We start from the raw sequence: 23,421 nt of genomic DNA on the forward strand, positions 1-23,421 counted from the left end.
AGTCCCAAGAACTGGGACTCCAAAGCACAACATCACCTGATATTGTCGTGACCTGATGTTGTACTGATTGACAGATAGTTGCCCTGTCCACCTGTCAGATTTTGTCTGCCACAGGGAAAGGAGATACGAATTTGGTGCAAAGGCCAGAAAAGGTTCCCACCTCTGATTTACAGGCATCTGAAGCCGATATTGAGCTAGTTACTATTCTTTGAAGCCGATATTGAGCTAGCTACTTTCAAACTTCATACCCTGAATTTAAAGTTTTCATTTTGAATTATTGGATATTTCCTCCAAACAACTTTCATTTTTGAATTCCTGAAGATACTTTTAAACTTTAGAAGGCATATCGTTCCTTGAAGATATTTCTTCAAGGCATATTTTTGTATTCTTAAAGTTTTTTGCTTAATTAAGCAAGAAATACAAACCCAAGATCTACAGGTATGAGCAGAGTTTGGAATAGGCAAAGCTATGCCAGCTGAAATCCCTCGTCCCTGCTCAGCCAGAGATATAGCTCAGCCAATGTTTGGCTGAGGCAAGTCCAGAAAAGGCGATATTTTTTGGCATTCCAAAATCCATTCAGCTCTATCACATGACCTAGCAACCCTGTGGAAGTTACATTGGCATAATTTAGAAGCTTGTTTTCATTCTGCTAGGCTTGGGCCAGCTCATAGCCCCACTCCTGAATGCTGTTTAGAATAAGGGTAAATCACACCAGCATAATTTACCCTGGCTTAGATTACATGGGTTTAAACAGTTCATTGGGCTTCCTGTAGTTTTATTATTTATTGAATTTATATACTACCCTATACCCAGAGTTTGGATTGCTCTGTGCCCATGTTTGCAAGCCATCCTGTACTATGTAAATTTCTGAAAATATTTATTTTGAAAGCAATATTTTATTTTTCTAAGTAAATAGATAAAAAGGGCAGTCTATGACAAACAGCAAAAAGAGTGCAAAGTAGAGAATCACACTCCAGACCATTGTATCACCAATTGCAGTCAAGAGCTTTCAATATTTTTACTGCCGCCATCATAAAAACTATTAATGTATTTCATTTAATTCACATGTTAATGTTACAATGTTTTTCCTTTTCCCCTAAAGAAATTTAATAAGTATTAAATATTAAATTCTGTTACTGGAACTTCAGCCATAATTAAGTGGTAATTATCATGGCTGAAGATTCAACAATAGAATTATACATATTTTATTTCTATTGTTAACAACAGCAACAACAATAAAAACAATTAGGCTAAGTATATAATAATAATTTTTAAAAAGTTTTACAAACCTTTTCCTTTTTTAGTAATTCTTTTGCTTCACGAAGTAACATCTCCCTTGCCTTTGTGTGTGCAAGTGTTGCTTTGTTTTGCTCTTCATATGCCATTGTTACAACAGCCAGGATTAAATTAAATAGATAAAATGAGCACAGAAAGATGATTATCACAAAAAAAATGCAGTAAGATTTTCCAGATGTTCTGATAACCTGCAAACATGAAATACATAACTCATCGTGTATTGTCTTTCAGCAAAACAATGATTAGAGAATAAAAACAAATGTTAAAATAATCCAATTAATAGAATAATAATAGAGCAAAGGCATAAGGCCAAGAAACCACTGCTGTCTCCTAGTTAACTCCAAAAGTCTGAGATAATAAAATTGTTTTTACCTGCCAGTGGATACCCATCAAAGTCTCTGCAATCAAGGCTTCCGTGAAAAGGGGAATCCTGAGTTGGGGGACGCACACATGCACATAACAACAGAAAAATCTCCCTCAAGCATCATCCTATAGCAGGCCCAGCCCACCAAAGATATGAGAAGGATTCCCCCTAACCCCCTAACATCAACCACAAAACTTGGGATGGATGATATGGGAGAAGGAAGAAGGAAAGGTACAGTGACTTCATAGGAGGTCATTTCAACTGTCAGTCATGATGTTCATTGGCATTGAGCATTTGCATCCTTCGTGCTTGGTGCATCAAGAACAAGGTATCTGTTAAGAGGACATCTGTGGCTGACTATCATTCCTGCAAAATGGCCTTTGGAAGGGCCTTCACACAAATACCACGAAGAGGCAGGCTGTAGCCATTTCTGCTATTCTTTCTTAACCTAATTCTCCTTCCATCTATACTTCTAGTTAAATGTTTTCTTAGAGGTGCTATGCTGAAGTGTCCTTCCATGGCACACAGGTTCCCTTCATAAGATTCTGACAGCTTTACAGAAGCCACCCTTTGATTGGTCGCTCATTCCACTAGGGCTGCAGTTGCTTCTGCGGTTTTCACTACATAAGGCTTGTACAGAAGCTGCATGGGCTTCTCCAAACACTTTCATTCATCGCTACACAATTGATAACTATGCATAGGCAGAGGCTGGATTTGGAAGGAGGGTCCTGCAGCAGGTCTCTCCATGATAAATTACGCACGGGTGCAGTCAAGGGGCCCACCCTATTGGGATTAGCTATGCTGTGTCCCAACATACCATCCCTGCTAGCCAAAGTGAAATAGCATGGTTGGTACCAACATGAAGCATAGATTTCCTTCAGTTTACCTTCAATGTAAATTGTATGCGCTTAAAAAAAAGACTATAAGTCTTTCCCCCTATTAAACTGTTCAGTGTTAGTATTGGAAGTAGGCTTTCTGTTCCCGATGGGTTTTTTTTTCTGTTGCTGATCTCTATTGCTTGCTTCTAAGTTTCTCCTTAAGTTCCTGGGCTTATGTTTCATACCCACCAAGTGTCCCAATTTTCCTGGATTGTTCCTATCCTATATAATAAAGTGCAAGTGTCTCTGCGTCCAGATTCCCTGTGTCCTGTTTTCCGCGCTAATGCACATGTGCTCCAGGGACACAGGGATTGGACGAAGAGACTGCACGCGCGCACTCTCCCCCCCTCTGCCTCCTCCAACCGCCGCTCCCGGCCGGACACCGCATCACTGCAGGGCACGTCAGGGAAGTGAGGGTGGAGGCCGGCGGAGGTCTCCTCCTCACAACCCTCCCTGGCCCGTGAGAGGAGCGGCGGGAGGCCGCGAAGCAGCGGCGGCGAGGTAGGCGTTTGTGTCCCGCGTCCTTCCTGTCGGCGGCTGGAGGAGAGGAAGGAAGGAGGAGAAAGCAGCGCTTTCTCCTCCTCTGTTCCTGTCCCCCTGCCGCCGACAGCAAGGACAGGTCCCAGGGTTCGGAGAAGCGCTGTGCAAGCGCTTCTCCGAACCCCAGGATGTTCTAGCGCCCGTTATTGAACGGGCTGAAATACACTAGTATATAATAATATGCAAGTGTCTCTGCATCCAGTCCCTGTGTCCGTGGGTTTGCGCTACTGTGCATGTGCCCCACGGACAGCCATTGGGACTTGGAGCACAGAGACTTTGGACGGGATAAACCAGGACCGTGAGAGAGATTACATGCTTGCATATACACAACCATACAAAAAAAAGTGCACGGCTTCCCCTTGCCTCTGCTGCGCTACGGAAGGATCTCTCTCTTTCCTCCTGGTTTCTTCTCCGTTAGAGGGGAAGGAGAGGGGGCAGGCGTGTGCCGGCGAAAGGGAAAGGGAGGGTAGGTGTGTGTGGATAGAGAGAGCGCACGAGCCGCGAGTGATGCGGCTGCTGGGCTGAAGGATTGTTTAGCTGTTACTGAGGGGCGAAAGCAGGAGGGCGGGAGGGCGGACGCACCCGCAGGGGAAGGGGGAATTAGTCCCTGGAAGTGTGTGTGGATTTGGGGGGGGGGGTTGGAAGGGCTGCTGCAGCTGGGACCAGCGAGGGGAGAGAGAGAGAGAGAGAGAGAGAGAGAGAGAGAGGGGGGGGGGAGGAGTAGAAAAAGAGGGTGGGAAATGGGGAGGGAGAGAGGAAGCTGAGGAGGCAGCTGGCTGGGGTGGGGGGCGGGAAAGGCACTGAGTGAGGGGCTGAGGTGGTGGCGGTGGGTGAGTCACGGGGGGGGAGCCCGCTAATTAATTCTAGCACCCGTTAATTTAACGGGCTTCATGATACTAGTGTTCCTATATCCTCAGAGGGCTGAGCTCGGAGAGGAGAATGAGCCAGTGTTTGTCCCGAGCGGTGGTGGTGGCGGCAGCAGTGGCAGCTATGAAGGAGCACCCTGTTGCCTCTCCCTGGCTGCCACTGACAGCCTCCTCCTTTGTGCAGTTCATAGCAGCTGCTGGAGAATGGGAGAAGTGGAGAAAAGGCTGCCACCACCAAGGCTCAGCCCTGTGTGATGTGCCAGCTCTGAGGCATGGCTGTCCTGGGCAGGAGTGGGGCACAAGGGGTATTGATGATGATGATGATGATGATGGTGATGATGATTTTTAAAGCTTTGCGCACCTGTGCCTAATCTTGCCCTTTTCTAAAATGTATTTATTGGTGTGTGGGTTTTTTTGTAACTCCACCAAAGAATAAAAAAATTAAAAAAAATGGATTAAGGTGTTTTCTTAGGATGGTGTGTATGTGTGTGTGCTGTGTCCTGTTGGTGTAGTGGTGCTGACATTCACGCTTCTTCAGATAGGAAATTCTCCATGGGGGGAGGCACAAAAAATGGGGGCAGGGGCTTGAGAAGGGTCAGTTGTGGGAGGGAGTGAAAAATGTTCCTATTTTCATCTGAGAAATGTTGAAGGGTATGTTTCCTGTATCCCACTTGGCAAGTCCATGGAAGCATCACGGTACTTCCAGTCTACTTACAAAGTGTTCATTTCTGACTTGACCAGAAGGTGGAGCCATAACCCAACTATCCCTGCTATGTTAAAGGACATCTACCCTTCAAGTAGATACCAATAGTACTGTACTTTTTTTAAAAAAAAAAGTTTTACCTGCCGATAGAGGATTTCCCAACTATCCTGTGTCATCAGTCGGAACAATGATAGAAAGGCCCATCCAAAATGATCAAAACTGGTGTATCCACCATCAGGATTTTCTCCATGTTTCACACAATAATAGGTTCCGTTTTTACATTCAGTTTCACTAATAAAAGAGAATACATTATGTTATTGATAACTTTCAAGTAAAAGATCTCTCTGTTTACCTCACAAGCGGAATCTGGACATTCATATCTTTCTCAAACATACTTAATCTTCTAGGCTTTGTTACAACCTCAACATCAATACTGAACAGATTTTATTAAAATCAAACCAACATTATCAACATTTTTGCTGGCCCCTGTGATAAGTTATAATTTTATTCCCCTGCTACAGAAAAGTTTTATATGTTCAGAGAAAGCTATTAAAGGCATAATGGCATAGGACAGAGACTAGACCATCCTATCTCAAAGTCCATGTGGGAGCAGTAACTATAAAGGGTGGAGGCAAAAGGGTCTGGGTGAAGGATTTGCTTCTTAATAGACAGTACCCCTAGTTCTAACAATCACCTGGCAGATGTAATTGTGATAAGGAGTGACCTTGAGAGACTTATTTCAGTGGCTCAGTGAGGTGTTGTTATTTTACCTAAAGCCCAGAATAAGCTTGTGGAGATCCCATGAGGGGAACCTTTGCACTGCTTGTGAGTTAAGTTGTGTTGCACCTCTGAGGAAAAGATAAAGGTAGGCAAACTGAGTGGTCTGTGACCTTATTTTGAGAGGACCAAGAAAAGGTCAGAGGCTTTTCTATGAGTGGTTGGGGATAGTCTCTGGTGAATGCTTGCTTGTACAAAGATAACATGTTCCTTGAAACCTGCTTTGGCGTGTAAGACTTTCTCCCACTTTTACCATACTGTATTAGGAAGACTGTCCAGATGACTTTATAGATGTGACATGTAAATGTTCTTCTAGATCAGGTTTCCTCAGCCTCGGTCCTCCAGATGTTTTTGGCCTACAACTCCCATGATCCCTAGCTAGCAGGACCAGTTGTCAGGGATGATGGGAATTGTAGACTCAAAACATCTGGAGGGCCGAGGTTGAGGAAGCCTGTTCCACATTCTTGGAGAGTCTCTTCTAGATATGATGAGAGTGACAAGGAAAGTTTCTCCTACATACTTCCTCCTCTTCCTTTTTCTCCCCAGTGGAAGATCTGACCCAATCACTAGTCATGATGGCTCTCCTGCATCAGGTATTAGAGGCAGCATGCCTCTGAAAACAGTTCAGGAGAGGATGATTCCCAAAGACATTGGGTTGGCTGTTGTGAAAGACATGCTGGACTCTGTTTCTAGATAGACCTTTGGCCTGATCTAGCATCACTCTTCCTTTGCTTCTAATACATTTTCAGAAGTCAGATCCATCTACTATTGAAGGGGGAGACTTGTCAATAAGCTACATTGATTACGTGGAGTGTGTTGGAGGTGGATCAGTTTTCTTGACCCCTTCCTGCCAGGGAAGCCCCTGGTGCTTCTCCAGAATGGACCACAGGCAAAGTATGGACCATTTTCAAAGGCACAAAGTTTATTTTGTTTCCTTCCACCAACCGAAGGTGAGCAAAGGATAGCAGCTGCCTATGCTCAGTGATAGGAAGAGGAAGAAGGGGACACCACACAGAATCTGAAGGGAAGGGAAAGAGATGATTGATACACTTTCCTCCCTAGCTAAGAATTGGGGTAAGGAGTAGAGTTTTGTTTTTACTCTTATTAGGCCAATGAAGACAGGGACTAGAACTGTTAGGGGGTCTTCATCTGCATAAATTCTGCCTTTCAGAATGAAGGAAAAATCCACTATAGATATACTCCTCCACCAACAGAGTCGGGGTGATTTTTATCAGGTCTGCAGCATAGAAGGAAATTATTAAATGCATGGCAGTCATGCATGGCAGCTGTTTAAATTTTAAAACTAAGCATGTTAATTGTTTTAATTGTTAATTGTATTATTATTATTATTATTATTATTATTATTATTATTTGTACCCTGTCCATCTGACTGGGTTGCCCCAGCCATTCTGGGTGGCTTCTAGCATATACAGAAGCATAGTAAAATTTCAAACATAAAATACGTCTTTATACAGGGCTGTCTTCAGATGCCTTCTAAAGGTTTTATAGTTACTTATCTCCTTGACATCTGATGGGAGGGTGTTCCACAGGGTGGTTGCCATCACCAAGAAGGCCTGGTTCCCTGTAACCTCACTTCTTGGAGTGAGGGAACCGCGAGAAGGCCCTCGGAACTATATCTCAGTGTCCAGGCTGAATGACGGAGGTGAAGACACTCCTTTAAGCATATAGGGCTGAGGCCATTTACCTTTAACAATTAACATATTGTCTAGTTTGGTCCTCAGATACACTTACTTGGGGTGTGAGGTGTATCCACACAGCAGCAATACATCAGAAGAAGAATTCGTTTTCTGGTATACGTCTGGAAGCAAACATTTTGGAAGCAAAAGTAATAGTGGTCATTTAAAGTCTCTTCCTACCTCACAATACAATGGATGCAGTTATCAGCTAAATAACAAACTCCCAATCAGGTGGCTAACCTGCATCTGGCCCACCAACCCACATACACTTGCATTGTTTCACATAAGTCAACACTGAAGCCCAGGTGGCTCCCCCAAAAGAGCACCAGTCCCAAAGACAGAAGAAGAAAATTCACTCTCCATGGAGTGGAGGGAAGAGATCTGCCTTCAGTCACCAGTTGGGGAGGGAGCCAGAAGAAGGCCCCACCTCACCAGAGTGTCATCCATCTCAGTAGCGTTCTGATTGCCCCTCATGATGTCTCCTGAAACTCTCTTTCATTCTCCCTGAAGGCAATTGCTCCAAAAGAGGCAGAATCACTACCATGGGGTGCACTGGGGTCCTTGACTCCTCAGAGGAGTTCATCAATAAGGCTAGGTTACTCATGCCAAGGCTAGATAGACTAAGTTCAATAAGTGAATTCCAATATCCTTCCCCCTTATATCCCACATGGATGAAAGAGAAGAGAAATCAAGCTGGAAGTTGCTATGTCATGGGCTGGCTGAGTTAGAAAGATGCAGATGGAGGATTGGTTGAGGAACCAATGAATGTCAAGGCCCAGATAATCTGGGGAGGTACTAGGAATAGGGCTTTCTAAGTGGTAGCTCCACAACTTTAGAACTCTCTCTCCAGAACCATTAAAAATAATAATAATAATAATCCAGGTCTATGTTTGGCTGAATTGTGCTGTTGGTCTGTGTGTGTCGTACAGAATTCAGCTCAAGTCATATGACAGCATTATTATTATTGTTGTTGCTATTACTTCTTACACAAATAAAGATGCTAGCAAAATATAAAGTCTAAATCTGACTCAACATGGTTTGATGAAACTTCAAAACCACCTAATAATATGGTGCATGGGATGCTATTGTATCAGTTTATAAATGCCAGTTTAGGAATGATCTGAAAGTAAAACACTGTTTTGGCAGTACAAAAAGTACCAGGGTTATGAAAGCAATATGCTACAGATTTAAACGGGGGTGTTTTTACCTGAATCCTTTAATGTGCATGACTCCTCCTTGCTGATGTTCTTAGTCAAGTAAGAAGCATGGACACATTTATGTTTTAAGTTGCCCATGAAGAGTTGGAGGCCAACCAGGGCAAAGACAGCCAAGCAGAAAACTGTCAACAGCATCACATTGGCAAGCTTCTTGACAGACTGAAGAAGTGAAGCTATAATGACTTTCAGGCCTATGAACAGAAGAGTAAATATTATACAGACTGATAAGAGAGGACAAAAACTACAGCCCTTTTGAATTATGTTTCTCAGCTACTATCTTTAGGGTCTATGCTTTGGAAAGCAGCCCTGAAGTCCAACTTTTGCAATGTGCTTTATGGATGGGGAGATGGGAGTGCATAATAGTGTGTCACCTTCTGATAGTGTCTGTCTCCTGATTTGTTTTTGGAAGTGCACCAGAGTTTGAACAGTCTTCTGGTACCATTTAAAGTTCAGCTTTGATCTATAATAAGGTTACCAGACATCCCTGTTTTCCAGGGACAGTTCCTGGATTTACAAATCAGCCCCCTGACAAAATCCTATCATTCCATTTCCTACTGAAGTTGAAAAGTGTTCCTGGATTCATGGAAAAAAAATCTGTTAACCTTAATCTATAAATTGTGTTGTTGTCAGAACTTTTCTCTTTTGTGACTTACTGTTTCATTGAATTTTCATAATAGATTGTTTTTAACTGTTTCTTATTTGGGTTAGTTTGAATTCCTTGAGTGAAAGGTGGTATAAAAATTTAGTAACTAAACAAATAGACAAAGCAAGAAAAAGACCCTCTCACCTGGGATTACAGAAACAGCTTTTAAAGTTCTCAGAACCCTGAAAATTCGGATAGCTGAAATGCTACTAAAAGGAAAAGCCAAAGCTGCGTACCTGAAAATTACAAAATATGAAAAAAGATATTGACAGACTAATCATTTTATAAGACAATGCTACTGGTAGCTATAGTTTGTATTCTGCACACATATTCTTGCTTGCCCCCGCCAATCCCTGTTTCCCCTATACAATGGGCTATTAGTGTGTCCTGTGGGCTACAACTGTGTGGTAGTACACAGCTCAATCTCCCACACTTCCGGGGGGGGGGGGGAATCTCAAGGAGCAGGAAACTCAAGCAGAGCTACTGCTTGCCAAGAGCATGCAGCAGTGGGTTAGTAAGACCTATCATCTGATTTAGGATAAAGAAGCTTCATGTGTATATATTGTTTTTTGGGAAAGGGCCATACTCACTCAGTGGTAAAGTGCATGCACAAAGTCCCATTTTGTGTGTATGCAAACTCAGGGACGGCAGGGCCACAGACCATTCTATTCCACCACACCACACGCTGTACTAGCATTCTGCCTATACTGAAACAAACCTCCATATATAGTTTAAGTGACTGGCCCATTCATAAACTGTTCAAAATTGTGCAGATATTTCCACAACATATACTTAAAATTTGACACAAGTCCAATACACTCCTCATCCAAAAGGGCACAACATGAAGTCGTAATAGTAGCTAGAATTAGTAGATTAACAAGTCAAACTACACCCACAATGGGTGGAATTCAGCATCATCCTATGGTGAACATTCTGTCAATGCAAGTAGTGCAGGTTGCCAGGCGTAACTATCCTCCTCTCCTTCCCCTCCCCCACTGTTTTGGGGTTCTCCCCAGATTTCCTGAGCCAATTTTGGGGTGCATCAGAGTTGTGAGGAGGAGGAGGAAAGGAAGGGAAAGCCCTGTTACGCAAGCAGAAGCCCTCACACGGGGCTTGCAATGACAGAACTTGTTAGGCGATTCCCACCTTATATGTTTAAATGCTCCCAAGGTCAGCAGCATCTTCACATGCGAAGCTAGCAGAATTCTAGCTGTAGTTTTTCACCTGTATGAAAAATTATAAACTGCAAAGAAAGAACACTGAAACTTACGTCATAATTAAAACAAATAAATCCAGAGCGTTCCAGGGATCTCGAAGATAGGTGAATTCATTCAAAACAAATCCCCTTGCAACTATTTTTATTGCAAATTCAACTGTATAAGTAGTTGTGAAAATATACCTGAAAATCAAAGCCAGAGAAGCAAAATCATTAGCAGTGTGGAGGGGATCAAGGCTATTCATGTGCTACTTCCCACATGAAGCCCAAGGGGAAATTGAAGCGCTATGATAGCATTATAGGCAAAGGTGTGGTTAGATTTCATTATACGATTGTAATATTTATTTATTTCCACCTCTGAGCCAACTGCTGGATAAGGCTTGCACATTGTATGGTCCAGAAAACAAAATACATCCCACCAGTCACATATGAGCTGCTATTTGACTCACCCTCCCTTTACTTTTGCAGTTCCAAAGCAAGACAACATAACAGGAGACTTATGGCTTGTGCACAAATGAGCATTATTTTGCTGCTACGTCGCTTCCTCGCCCCCACTCAAGTTACACCTGAGTAGACCTCAGTGCACATATCTGAATATCAGGTACAACTCTGGTATTTCCCACTTACAAGCAGGCATCCCTTCTGTGTTCATTCCTGCCTTCTAATGGGTTGGTTCTCATTCAGTTCATAGATTGTACATGAAGTGTGGAGTGATACTTACTCAGCGATATGGTAATGTTCTGGCTGCTTGTTTAAAGTCATAAAAATACAGTTAACGAGAACCACACATGTTATGAATGCTATGAATAATGTACATTGTGTGTTAAGGAAATAGTGTTTCACTGAAAAATAAGGGGTATACCTCCAGGTATAAGGTGGTATATTAAATAAACAAATAAATAAACAGTCAACAGTTTGTGGTAAAATATGAGTAACCAAAATAAATGTGATTAATGCTACTTACTATCATGCTCTTAAATTAAAAGGAAAAATCTAAAAATAATGCATTTTCTTTAGTTTAACTTTGCTTTTTTGTTGTTTATTTATCATAATAACTGTTATGAACCTTAGGCTATAGTCAGCATCAGGCCTGATACAAGGTAGTTCCCATGCACATTTTCAAGCACTTGAGGTTGATTGGAATAAATCTCCTTTCACCCTTTTAATAGTAGACAGTTTTCCCTTTATTCTCTGGGTAACAAGATCCATGTCTAACCCAAACAAGAACTCTTGAAGGTACAAAGGAAGATTTAGGGAGGGGGACAATGCAGTGGCAGAGCAACATGCAGCAGCCCCGGGAGCATAGCCCGCGGGGGCGTGGCTGGTGCGCACCTGGGAGGGGTGACGCATTGCACGCGGGGGCGTGGCAAGCATCGCGGGGGCGTGGCGTGTCACCCCGCCTGGGCATGGCGCACGTCCACGGTTGTGCGCCGTGCGTCCCAGGGGGGGTGGCCGCGATTGCACCCTTTCCCCAAATGGTGCCCCCCCTTCATACGCCAGTGGGGCAATGGTTGCCACTTTTAGTCATAGTCCAAAGCAGGCCAGCTCACCATATGCCCAACCCCACAACATTCAGGCCTGTATGGATGTTGAGCATAGGAAAGCTCCCCTCCTTATCAGCTGGGTATGTTTAGCCTGGAGAAGAGAAGGTTAAGGGGTGATATGATAGCCATGTTCAAATATATAAAATGATGTCATATAGAGAAGGGAGAAAGGTTGTTTTCTGCTGCTCCAGAGAAGCAGACACGGAGCAATGGATTCAAGCTACAAGAAAGAAGATTCCACCTAAACATTGGGAAGAACTTCCTGACAGTGAGAGCTGTTCGACAGTGGAATTTGCTGCCAAGGAGTGTGGTGGAGTCTCCTTCTTTGGAGGTCTTTAAGCGGAGGCTTGACAGCCATCTGTCGGGAATGCTTTGATGGTGTTTCCTGCTTGGCAGGGGGTTGGACTGGATGGCCCTTGTGGTCTCTTCCAAATCTATGATTCTATGAGTTCAACCTACACATTTCATACCTTCAAAACAGGGCTAGTGTGTCCAGTACAGAATAAACCAAGATATTAAAGATAGCTATTTTGGGTGCAGCGAAGGGAATATGGAACAAAGCTGCATAAGCAAACCAATTTCTAGCCTACAGTTGCACACTTGGGGCATTTGCTGTTTATAATTTTGGGTTGTTTGTTTTGAGGTGAAGGGATCATGTTACACTAGCTCTGATCATTTAGCTATAGTATGAGACATGACTGCAAGACAAGGGATCTTAATATACAGGGCCAGCTAAAAAAGTGGCTCATTCTCATATTGTATGGACTCACCACAGTAGAATGGCTGGTGGTCAGTTTTCCTAAAGGTGCATTTGCACCAGCTCATTTTCTTTTTTTATTTCAGTTTTTAATTTGGAGGTATAATAGAAAAAAGAGAAAAGCAAATAATAATAAAAAACATCGTCAGGTGACATTAACAATAATAATATTCCATCAATCCTGATTTAAACATATAAATTAATACAGGCAGTCCAAATAGGTATCTAAAGCTTATATACATAACTAACAGTTCTCTGTGGTTCTGTATAAGAGATTTAGAATGAAGGAAACACATTGGAAGGATATGTGTGTATCAAAATTTTCACAGCTAGTCTTCTCAGTGGATGGAAAGGACTGAATAAAAACAAGGCTTTGGTGGCAGAAAACCGAAAGATTCTGTTCCTGGCTGATAGCACCATAAAAGTCTGTAAAATAGATGGAAATGCTTTTAAAATATAACATGCTCATGATAGACCTGCTGTCTATAAATAGAAACACACTGCAACCTCATAAAGATTGACTGGGGAGAACAATATGGACTTCAGATGAAAGGAGACAAACACAGAAGTACAACTCATTCTATTTATACATCACTCAGGAGACCCATCATTATGACAAGGAGCTGCATGCATAAAAGACTGGGTAGTGGTAGCCATTCACTGAAGGCTAAACACACAAGGATGACATAGATCATCAGTGATTTGATCTCAGTTTGCTGCTTTTTCCAATGAAATTAACCATTAGCCCCTGATTCAGATCAGGGTTGTGCCATGGAATTCATTTGCAAAAGAAATAATGGGAGTTTGGAAGTTGATGTTGCTCTGCTGTTTTATTCATTTGCTTAAGTTATGGAATGATTCTACCTCTATTTTTATTAAGAGGCCAGTGGGTTGAATATACTTCTGCTTGCTGATAGCAAACAAAAACAGCAGGCACGGCTACAAATGAAATAAGGTGACACTGCATCCTCATTTCGTACCAGATGGGAGAATGCACACAGTCTCATCCAGCATAAGACAAATATGCTGCATTATTACAATAACAAAGACACTGATTTTATTGCCTCCATTAAAATCTTAATTTGATGAATTAATACAAATGGAGCACTTCAGCAGAGATTATTTTGTATGCAGTTTATCTCAAATGCACGGCAAATCATTCTGACTGTGATCTTGTGTATGCTTATTCATAGCAGGTTCACTGAAAAATATATTTTGCCTGGGTCTACTGGCTGTAATGTTGAACATAATGAAGTGCATGTAAGTGCCATAAAAATTAAAAGTTAAATGTTCATAACTGTAAACATTTCTACAGCTTGTTATTTGAAACATTTAGGCTCCTGTCCACAGATCTGCTTTAATGTGCACATGGTACCATTTAAATGGGTATTCTGTCCAAGATGTGCATGAACATTTATAGCAAATAGACTTTTTAATTAAATCCCAGATACAATGCTTAAAGATTTGATCATATTTATTAAATCAATTAATGTTTTCAGACCTGTTCTGAAATTCATTTGTAGTTTCTACGTTGACTGCTACACAAGAAGAAACTGCAGCTTTTTTTTGGTTTTGGTTTAACGAAAACGTTTTATGTAACAAACATTCTTACAATTTACTTTAAAGAAACTTTATCACCTCACGATCCTTGTAATAGGGGTCAACATCTTCCAGTGGTTCTCCAATGAGCCAAGGAGGGGGTTTTCCATATAGAATAGGTAGCTTTTTAAAACATTTCAGGTCAAGCTGTGGTTGAATATTTTCTTCTTGCTCTTGACTATTGCCCTCCTCTGTGGCCTGGGCATGCTTTGCTTCCTTCTCAGCAATTCTCTTTTTAATTTGATCCAAGGTCTCAGGAGTAAACCGAAGGAAATTATTAGCCGTTGAAAAAGAAAAATTGGGCATCTTTTTGCACTGGGAACAAACAAACATTCTGATTACAAAAGGAATAACACAGATAGTAAAAGTCCCATAATAACAGAAGATTTGGGAGGGTCAGTTGATACCATGGTATCAGCAAAACTGCACAGATGATAAACAATATTTAATGGACCCCACAATACATTAGAGTGGTGCAAATTATTTATTTCTAAAATGTATACACCACTTTTTCCAATCCATTCCCATTTCACATGCATATTTATATAATAACTAAAGATGTCTGAATTAGGCTAGTTCAGAACTTTAGTACTGTAACAAGTCCATTAATGTAAAAGCGCCTACTCTGAATATGACTTAGCTGGATAAACTCCCAGCTTAAATACAAGTAGGTAGCCATGTTGGTCTGACGTAGTCGAAACAAAATTAAAAAATTCCTTCCAGCAGCACTTTAGAGACCAACAAGTTTGTCACTGGTATGAGCTTTCGTGTGCATCTGAAGACTTGTATGTGAAGGTGAAAAATAGATCTGACACACGTGTGGGTAATTAACAAAAGTATCAGCTGGGTGTTTAGATTCAAAATGCGAGGCTTTGCACACTCTCCAGAGGGAGAGAACCAGCAGCTGAGTTAAAAACACTTTTTTGTGGAGCAATATAGTAGTAGAAAATTTCCATAGAAAAAATGTTGCACCTACCATTATGGAAGAAAATCAGGCCTCACCACCATTTTACATGTGAACAAGGCAGATAAGTAATGAAGAATATGTGGTTGCTAGACTTATACATAATTTGACACTAGAATTAGTGGCACACATTATCTGGTGAGAAACCTTACTGTAAACTAGGGTGGTCCAACCTCTCTGACCCCGTGGGCCACAAAAGTACTTTGACACAGAACCTGGCAGGCCACACACTGAATTAAATTTCCAGATTGTTAATTAAAGTTTTCACGATATAGTTAATACATAATAATGTATAAGCAATAAATATATTTAAGGTTATGCACTCTTAAACCTACTCCCTAGTACCGTATGTATGCACTAAATCAGGTTGCTAGGCTGTGATCTGTAAAACAGGATCACAACTCTGTGCCTGCTGACCTGGGATTAAGCCCTGCTCAAGTCAGAATGTTCAAGCCTTATGTGTGCCTACGCATAAGAAAATGTTGTTAAATTCGCAGAGACTTACTCCCAGGTAAATTCATACTGTGCAGTCTGTAGCCTTAAATATATATGTGGAGGTATCCAGTTGTCCAATACCAGTGTGGGGGGAATACCTCTCTTGCATTAATACATTATTATTGCTATGATTATTTTGTTGCTGCCTATATATACACAGAGCAGCCCCAGGCAATGTTAGAGGCGGGGAGGGATAGCCTGGGGTTGAGGGAGACATTACAAATGCCTTTGCTGTTTGTTTTCATGTGCACCTCACAGCAAAAACAAAAAAGGACGGCTAATCGAGCCATTTTAAGAAGTCCTGAAGGTTGAAGGCCACAAAAAATGGCCTCAAGGGCTGCATGTGGCCCCTGGGTCATGTGTTGGACCACCCTGCTGTAAACTAAAAACAATTTTTCAGGTAAAACAATTAAATGATACTTCAGAAAACCAAGACTGATAATGAATACTCAAAACAGCAAGTTGGAGCATGGCACCCATGAAAACGTAAAACACACTTGTGGATTGACATGCCACCTTTCTATTTGAAATGGCATGCTGGTTTGATTTCTTCCTTGTTATCTTTTGCCCCTCAGATGCATATCAAGGGGCAACTCAGAAACAGGGGACAGAATAATCAGGGCAGTCTCGAGCAGGTCGCACGCCCTGGCGCTGAGGGGCGGAGATCGCTCTGGCGCCCCCCGCCCTCACAGGGCGCAGCATGGCTTTCGCGCGGCTTCACCGCGCAGCACCCTGGTGCCCCGCGCCACTGGAACTCTTCCTAGGGCCGGCCCTGAGAATAATATACTTCAGAGTAAATGCATTAAAAAAACACAACAGAATGGGTGTGCTTCAGCCACCGATTCTTAGAGAGGCTTCAAAACAAAAAGCTGAGTCCCAAAACATAAAATAATTTTGAGTAAAAACCAAGAATAAATGTTTTTGCAATGAATTTGAAAAAGATAGCTTGCAGAGAGATGCATTAGTACTCCACCAATACGATGGATTCAGCTTTAATCCTAGAGTTTACAGCTGAACATAAGAAAGCCAGGGTGTTTTGCCAACTATAGGGGTGGAAAAGGATATGTGCTCAAGAGCAGGTGGACAGTAATAACACATCTCTTTCTTACTGTAAGAATCTAGTAAATCTGTACAATTTAGTACAACTCTAAACCCTTCACAAACAATGAAAGCAGAACAGCCAGTTGCATGTTTCCCGGATGTTTTATTCCTGACCACAAAATTTATGTGCCATGCCTGTAAGGCATACATTGAATCAGTGAATTCATACTGCCTTCTCAGAATTCTACATAATTCTTCTTAAGCAAGAACTTTTTTAAAAATAATAATAATAATAGCAGCATTCCTATCAGATCCAAATAACCATACTTTTATGAAATAAAAAATGAAGACATTTTCAACAGTTTCCTGTAATTTTCTCACATTTTCCAGTTCGTTCTCATTGCCAACATGATTACTTACATTTTTCTGTGTAACAGCATCAGATTCACTTCATCTCAATAGAATATAACAGACTTTCCCCCAAGTTGATCTTTTTCCAAAATAGCAAACAGTTCACCTTACTTTGTCAGATTCCACATTATTCTTTAGAAATTTCTTCCTTGCTTTCTCTTATGCTGAAACTGTAATTTGTACAGACTTGTGATGGAATGGGAATGTGAAGGAGGAGCATGCTTTCTGGCTTGAGATAAATAAATCGGATCCCAAGAGATTATACAGGAAACAAAATAATACGAGGAAGTAAATGGAGATGGTAGTAATTCCACATTATCAACTTTTAAAAGGCACAAGTTATTTCATCTGTTGAAACACTGTGAAGCTAATGACACAAAAAGGTTTTGCTCACCAGAACCAAGGGAAATGAGCAATTAGGTAACATTCTGTCTTGCACTCTCCTAAATACCGTACTGTATGTACTTAGTGAGCCAATATTTTCTATTATGTAACATTAAGTTTCAGTGCCATTCCAACTACTTTGATCTTAATAGAATATTTCTTTTCTTGCTTTAAAAGATCTCTTTGATGTATATAGAGATTAATCTGTATGCTATAGAAGGAAGGTAGCAGGATGAGATTTAAAGAGCTGAGCAGAACCTTTCCTCATTTGTAAGTGTGGTTCTGAATGCATGGCAGGAGATACCCATAAGCGTCTATAGAGCCTTGCTTCTTACATTGGGCTTGGTACACTGCAATTCAACTGTTAATTAACAGCACTATATAAACTAATTACACAATCCTATACACACATAACGAAATGTAAATTCCGCTGAGACCATGGATTAGAATGCAAGATTGCAATATATATAATTGTTAAGAAAATTACCAAAAAATAAACACATCATTTGCTATATGGATATTGAATCACCCAACTCTTGTCTTGTTGAATAGCCTCCAGCCCTTGAATAGGACTCAGTTGCTGTCTTACTCAGTTGTTTTTAGCTCCATAACATGAAAATATGGACCTGCTGGTTTTTGTATAAACCCCTGCTAGGAAAAGAGGCAAGCTAGAGCACTTTTTCTGGTCATTCAGCAAGCACAGTAGCCCGACATAATGTCTTTGAAAACCAAGATAAAATTACAGGCTATGTTTCTGTTTATACCTTGCTATTTTATTTTTGTTCTTAGAAGACTATGGTTCCCTGATACTTTGCTATTTGTTGCTAATACAGTGCAATATTAGTAAGTACCATGGGGTAAATATAAAAGAAAAAACAACAGAAAGTGGGTAGGGTATTGTGTACTTGAAAGACTCTCTCTTAGAACAATCCCCTTGATTTGTCCTTTTCTCCCACAAGCAGGCAACAGACCCAACTACAGTAAATTGTCTGCTTTGTTTTCCATAGCCTAGATCACATAGCTGCCAAGTTATCCCTTTTTTACAGGGATTTTCCCTTATGCTGAATAGGCTTCCTCGCGAGAAAAGCGAAAACTTGGCAGCTATGCTAGATCAGGCTTCCTCAACCTCGGCCCTCCAGATGTTTTGAGATTACAATTCCCATCATCCCTGACCACTGGTCCTGCTAGCTAGGGATCATGGGAGTTGTAGGCCAAAACATATGGAGGGCTGAGGTTGAGAAGCCTGGCCTAGAACCTAGATGGGGAAAAGAGAACAGTTATATATAAGATGGTGATTTAAAAGTTTACACTGTTGCATCTTATTATTTTAGTCATAATCTTGTCTACTAATTTGACTTCAACATATTAATAAAAAATTATGATCTATATGGACAGAAATGGTAAATACCACATTCCTTGAGAGTTTGTTTCTAAACATGTTTGGAATAGAGAACACAGCTTTTGTTTCCCCCATAATGCTCACAAATGTTTGCTGGCATTTATGGCCACAGAAGTTAGTAACAAAGATTTCCCGGATAAGCTGATGATAAACCCTGACTCTTATCTACACTTTAATTGATAAAGTATGTTCCAGCATAAAAAGTGGTTCCTGTTTCCTTCCATTGTACCATACAAAGATGCAAGATGGTATATATTTTAAATGCCTAACTGTTTAGAGAATAACAGGATGTGAACAGCTTTTAAGACAAGTACACATTAAGGCTGCATTTTAAGACAAATATGCATTAAAGTATTCTTTGGTCTTTTAAATGGACAAATATGCACTTAATAAATGGGAAAATTTGCATAACACAATAATCCTTGCCATCTCTTTGTGCCCATTCAGTCCATGGCTAATGTTCTAAACATCAAATTAATCACGGCCGTGCTACAGAAATGCAAATATGACTAAAAAAAAACTATGGGGTATTATAAACAATTATTTCCAAAAAAAAAATATGTTAATGATTAACCTATTTTTGTGCCACAGCAGAAGTGTAATTTGCTTGTGTAACTCTCTTTCTAGTGAGCAAGGTGCAGCAGTGCCTTCTTGCCCATGCCGTAAGATCAGTAGATGCCTTAAAATCAGTAGATTAAGCCCTTTTCATGGTCTCTATGCAGGATTAAATGGGGTGAGGTAGGGTGCAAGAGGCCTTTTCATTAGCAACTCATTGTATGCAAAAAGAAGGAAGCTTCTTCTAAGCTGTGTCCGGCCTATCTCAAGTTGGCAACACTGTTACAGGATCTAATTGTTGACATCCATCTGTCTTGGGAGACAATGGAGGAGTAAGCATTTGGGGATGAAGTCAAACTATTAGAAGGTTGCAGTGTCTGCTGTGGCTGTAGAGATCTAGTGATGTCATCCAAATCAGGGATTTACCCTGCTGCTCCTCTTCCATTGTGAAATATGTCATAATCACCCAGTTATGCCTTTCCGCATTCTGCATGGCAAAAACAGGTCAGTCCTTTATACAAATAATATCAGAAAATGCATTTCATTCTCCCTGGACACTAGGAGTGAGTGACCATTCCCCAAGTTTGTCATTGGTATGAGCTAATGACATCTGGACGTCGCTACAGGTCTTCATATACAAAATCAGCCAGGCACAGGAACAGTCTTTTCCCTTGTGCCATTAAATTGTTAAATTTGTAGATGTGTAGCAGAGACATCACCTTGCCGACAAAGGTCCATATAGTTAAAGCTATGGTTTTCCCAGTAGTGATGTATGGAAGTGAGAGCTGGACCATAAAGAAGGCTGATCGCCGAAGAATTGATGCTTTTGAATTATGGTGCTGGAGGAGACTCTTGAGAGTCCCATGGACTGCAAGAAGATCAAACCTATCCATTCTGAAGGAAATCAGCTCTGAGTGCTCCCTGGAAGGACAGATCATGAAGCTGAGGCTCCAATACTTTGGCCACCTCATGAGAAGAAAAGACTCCCTGGAAAAGACCCTGATGTTGGGAAAGATTGAGGGCACAAGGAGAAGGGGACGACAGAGGATGAGGTGGTTGGACAGTGTTCTCGAAGCTACGAACATGAGTTTGACCAAACTGCGGGAGGCAGTGGAAGACAGGAGTGCCTGGCGTGCTATGGTCCATGGGGTCACGAAGAGTCGGACACGACTAAACGACTAAACGACAACAACAAGCTGAAAGGGAGGTCAATTATGGGTGGGTTTCTTTGCTAATTTGTATTGTGAGTGGAACAGTGTGTATGTTTCCATTGCAATGTAGCCGAAACAAATTCCAAGTATGTTGGGAAATGTACTTGGCCAATAATAAATTATTCTTATTCTTATCTTTTATAATACCTCAACTTTGCATCTGGTGGAAGATTTGTGAAAGGTTATACCGAAAGTAACTGGGGGTGGGCAATCTTCTGGAGCCCACTTGCAGATTGGAGAAACCTTTGTGGGTATCCGACAACCAAGCACACACTGCAGCTAATTGTCTTGGCTACAACCCAGTGCTTCTGACAAGCTGCACTTTGTTGAAGGAAGGGGACCTTGTGGGCATTATGTTGGCAACCTCTTAGTCTTTAAGATGCCACAAGACTGCCTCCCTCTCCTGCCCTGCATTGGGTTCCTTCTCAGTACACCATACACAGGACCGCAATACCTCAAGGACTGCCTCTCCCACCCCATGAACAAACCCTGACCCTGAAGTTTTCATCAGAGGCCCTTCTCTGCATGCCCCACCTGAGGGATGTATGGAAGGTGGCACTTTCTGTGGCTGCCCCACTTGTTGAATGCTCTTTCCAGGGAGACATGCCTGGCTGGCTCTATATTTGTCAGTTTTTGGACGCCAGGCTAAGACCTATATTTGCTTTGGCCTTTGGTTAATTAACGTTGCCTCTTATGGTGTTGTTCCATCATTTAGTGTGGTGGGAACAACTTGGTCCTTCTTAAAGTGCTGCTGGATGGTCATTTTATCTCTTTTGCATTGTCATGGTTCTTCTACCCCTGCGCCCCAATTTTAAACTGTTGTCTTTTATTTCTTTCAAGTCAGCTAGTTTGCAAAGCAGTGTACAATTAGCCATATTCTGTATCTATCTTGTGGTTTTTTGAACTACTGTTTCGGTGCATTCTTCTCCAAACCAGCTTCAATCTAATCTGAGGAAAAAGAACGAGCTAGCTGTGTTTCTAACTGGTAATGTGTACACAGCCTTTTCACTGTAAAAAGTGACTTAATAATTGCTGCAATAATGTTAATACAGTATAGTCAGCAAAGAGCAATAATATTGGGGAGTTATTTTATGGTGACTTTGTGCTGACCTTTGGGTACTCAAGTAATGAAATGGTGAGGCAACTTCGAGGAGTTCAATTTAACTTTATTGTTAGGGGCGCTTGTTTTGCCCATCCTGAGGCATGGGGTTGGGCGATTAATACTGTACACCAAAATAAATACATAAGCGTGCAGCGCCCTGCTGGTTCTGAGGTGAATCAATGCACCCAGCAACGTACAGGTGAATAACCATAACGTGTGGGCAACGGGGAACGGAATGTGATATGTCTGAAATGGGCAAACGTGAGAAAGCCCGGGAAAGCCGAGCTCTGACTGAGGTACCACACAGCCGAACCCCGCGCCCTTTTATCATCTCGGTGGGGGTGGGGCAGAGAGAACGAGCAGCGCGAGCAACGTTTCCAACTGTCATCTTCTCTCCCTACTGATTAGACCAGCCCCCGCAAATCTCGCGAGACCAAGTACCCTCCTCGCCCGGTTCGTCGCCATCCCTCACAATAACGGCTGCCATGGCAACCGCGCAAGCCACGCCCCTTCCACTAACTTCCTTTGTCCCTTTCCTCCTGTGACTCGCCTGGCTGCCCGAGATTTGAAAGGGGTGCGGCTGCAGCAGTAGCAGTAGCAGCAGCAGAAGGAGCCTCCTGAGGCGGGACTTCCGGGGTGCCTCCAGCCTCTCCTTTCCCTGTCCACCCCCTGCTCGGACGTGACGACAGAGTGTCAACATGCAAGATGGCGGCTCATCACCGACAGAACACGGCGGGGCGGCGGAAAGTGCAGGTGAAGGGAGTGAAACGGTGCCGGTTGGAGGGGGAGGCTTGGCCGAAGGGCGGAGGAGGAGAGCGCGGGGTTCCCGCGGCCTCGCTGGAGGGAGAAAGGCCGGGGAGAACGGCGATAAACGCGTGGGCCGGGATGAGGAAGGGGACAGGTTGGAGGAAGCGCGGGAAGAAGCCGGGTGGGGGAGGGATGAAGGGCGGAGCGGCCTCATCTTGGGAAAGATATTCTGGGAACTAGAGAAATTGCCGCAAGACCCTGGCTTTCTCCCCCCCGTCCTCAGCTGCTGACGCTTTAACGGCGGAAGAGAACGGAAGAAGCTGCTTTAGGGAACCCCTTTGCGAAGTGCTTGGCGTCGTGGTCATCGTCTTGTCCCGCGCGTCGGAAATAACGAGATTGTGATGCTTTTGGCCTTTACCGCTTCAGGGCTCTGCCTGTGGGTGTTAGTATTTCAGCGCGCGATTTCCGCCAGCTGCGCCCCAGGTGTTAAAAACACCAAAGCCCAAACACCTTCTCCGCACACCGTAGCGAATAGGTTTAGGGCCCGTGTAGGTGTAGTAGCTAGTGCTGGGACGATCCAAGGTCAGATCTTTACTTGGGCATAGAACTCACTGGGTGGCTTTGGGGCAGTCACTGTGTCCCTGTCGAACCTGCCTCACAGGGTTGTTGTGACATAAAGTGGGGGTGAGTAGAACCATGTACATGCCCCAGGGCTCCTTGGAGTAGAGGTGAAAGTTAAATGTTAATTAAATATTACATGAAGGTAGTCCTTTAATTTTGAGAGCATTGAAAAGGTGTGATCTTTACTGCTGGCAGTTTGAGGCTACAGTTTGGAATTCTACCAATAATGTCTACTATCTCCTTTTGAGTAGTGTTTATGTGTTGGTCTGTGGGCTCACTGTACTTTTTGGCCAAGATTGGTTCCTCAGAGATGACTTACAATTAAAATTTACACAGAGGGGAAATGTGGCTTCAGTTGTAGCTTGGGGAAAAGACTGTCGCTCAGTAGTGGTAG

At 42.4% G+C, this 23,421-nt stretch overlaps 2 protein-coding genes across 3 annotated transcripts in view; one reads left to right on the forward strand and one right to left on the reverse strand.

Moving 5' to 3' along the window:
• LOC118092094 (sodium channel protein type 5 subunit alpha-like) overlaps positions 1–17,147 on the reverse strand; it is a 47,360-nt gene extending 30,213 nt beyond the window's left edge. The window contains 10 exon segments of the mRNA XM_060281066.1: positions 1,290–1,484; positions 4,788–4,938; positions 7,177–7,243; positions 8,305–8,529; positions 9,126–9,217; positions 10,252–10,380; positions 10,919–11,008; positions 12,806–12,924; positions 14,137–14,412; positions 17,018–17,147. Of these exon segments, the coding sequence (XP_060137049.1) occupies positions 1,290–1,484; positions 4,788–4,938; positions 7,177–7,243; positions 8,305–8,529; positions 9,126–9,217; positions 10,252–10,380; positions 10,919–11,008; positions 12,806–12,924; positions 14,137–14,403 (1,335 nt within the window). The 5' untranslated portion in view covers positions 14,404–14,412; positions 17,018–17,147.
• A 5,080-nt stretch (positions 17,148–22,227) lies between these two features.
• The window catches only part of WDR48 (WD repeat domain 48), a 34,062-nt gene continuing 32,868 nt past the window's right edge, over positions 22,228–23,421 (forward strand). The window contains exon 1 of one of the 2 annotated variants that reach the window (XM_035129912.2): positions 22,228–22,412. In XM_035129912.2, the coding sequence (XP_034985803.1) occupies positions 22,365–22,412 (48 nt within the window). In that variant the 5' untranslated portion in view covers positions 22,228–22,364. The remainder of the gene's footprint in view (positions 22,413–23,421) is intronic. The other variant, XM_035129911.2, reaches the window with a different exon arrangement.

The sequence above is a fragment of the Zootoca vivipara genome, chromosome 12 (genome assembly GCF_963506605.1).
Source record: "Zootoca vivipara chromosome 12, rZooViv1.1, whole genome shotgun sequence".
Classification (NCBI taxonomy): domain Eukaryota; kingdom Metazoa; phylum Chordata; class Lepidosauria; order Squamata; family Lacertidae; genus Zootoca; species Zootoca vivipara.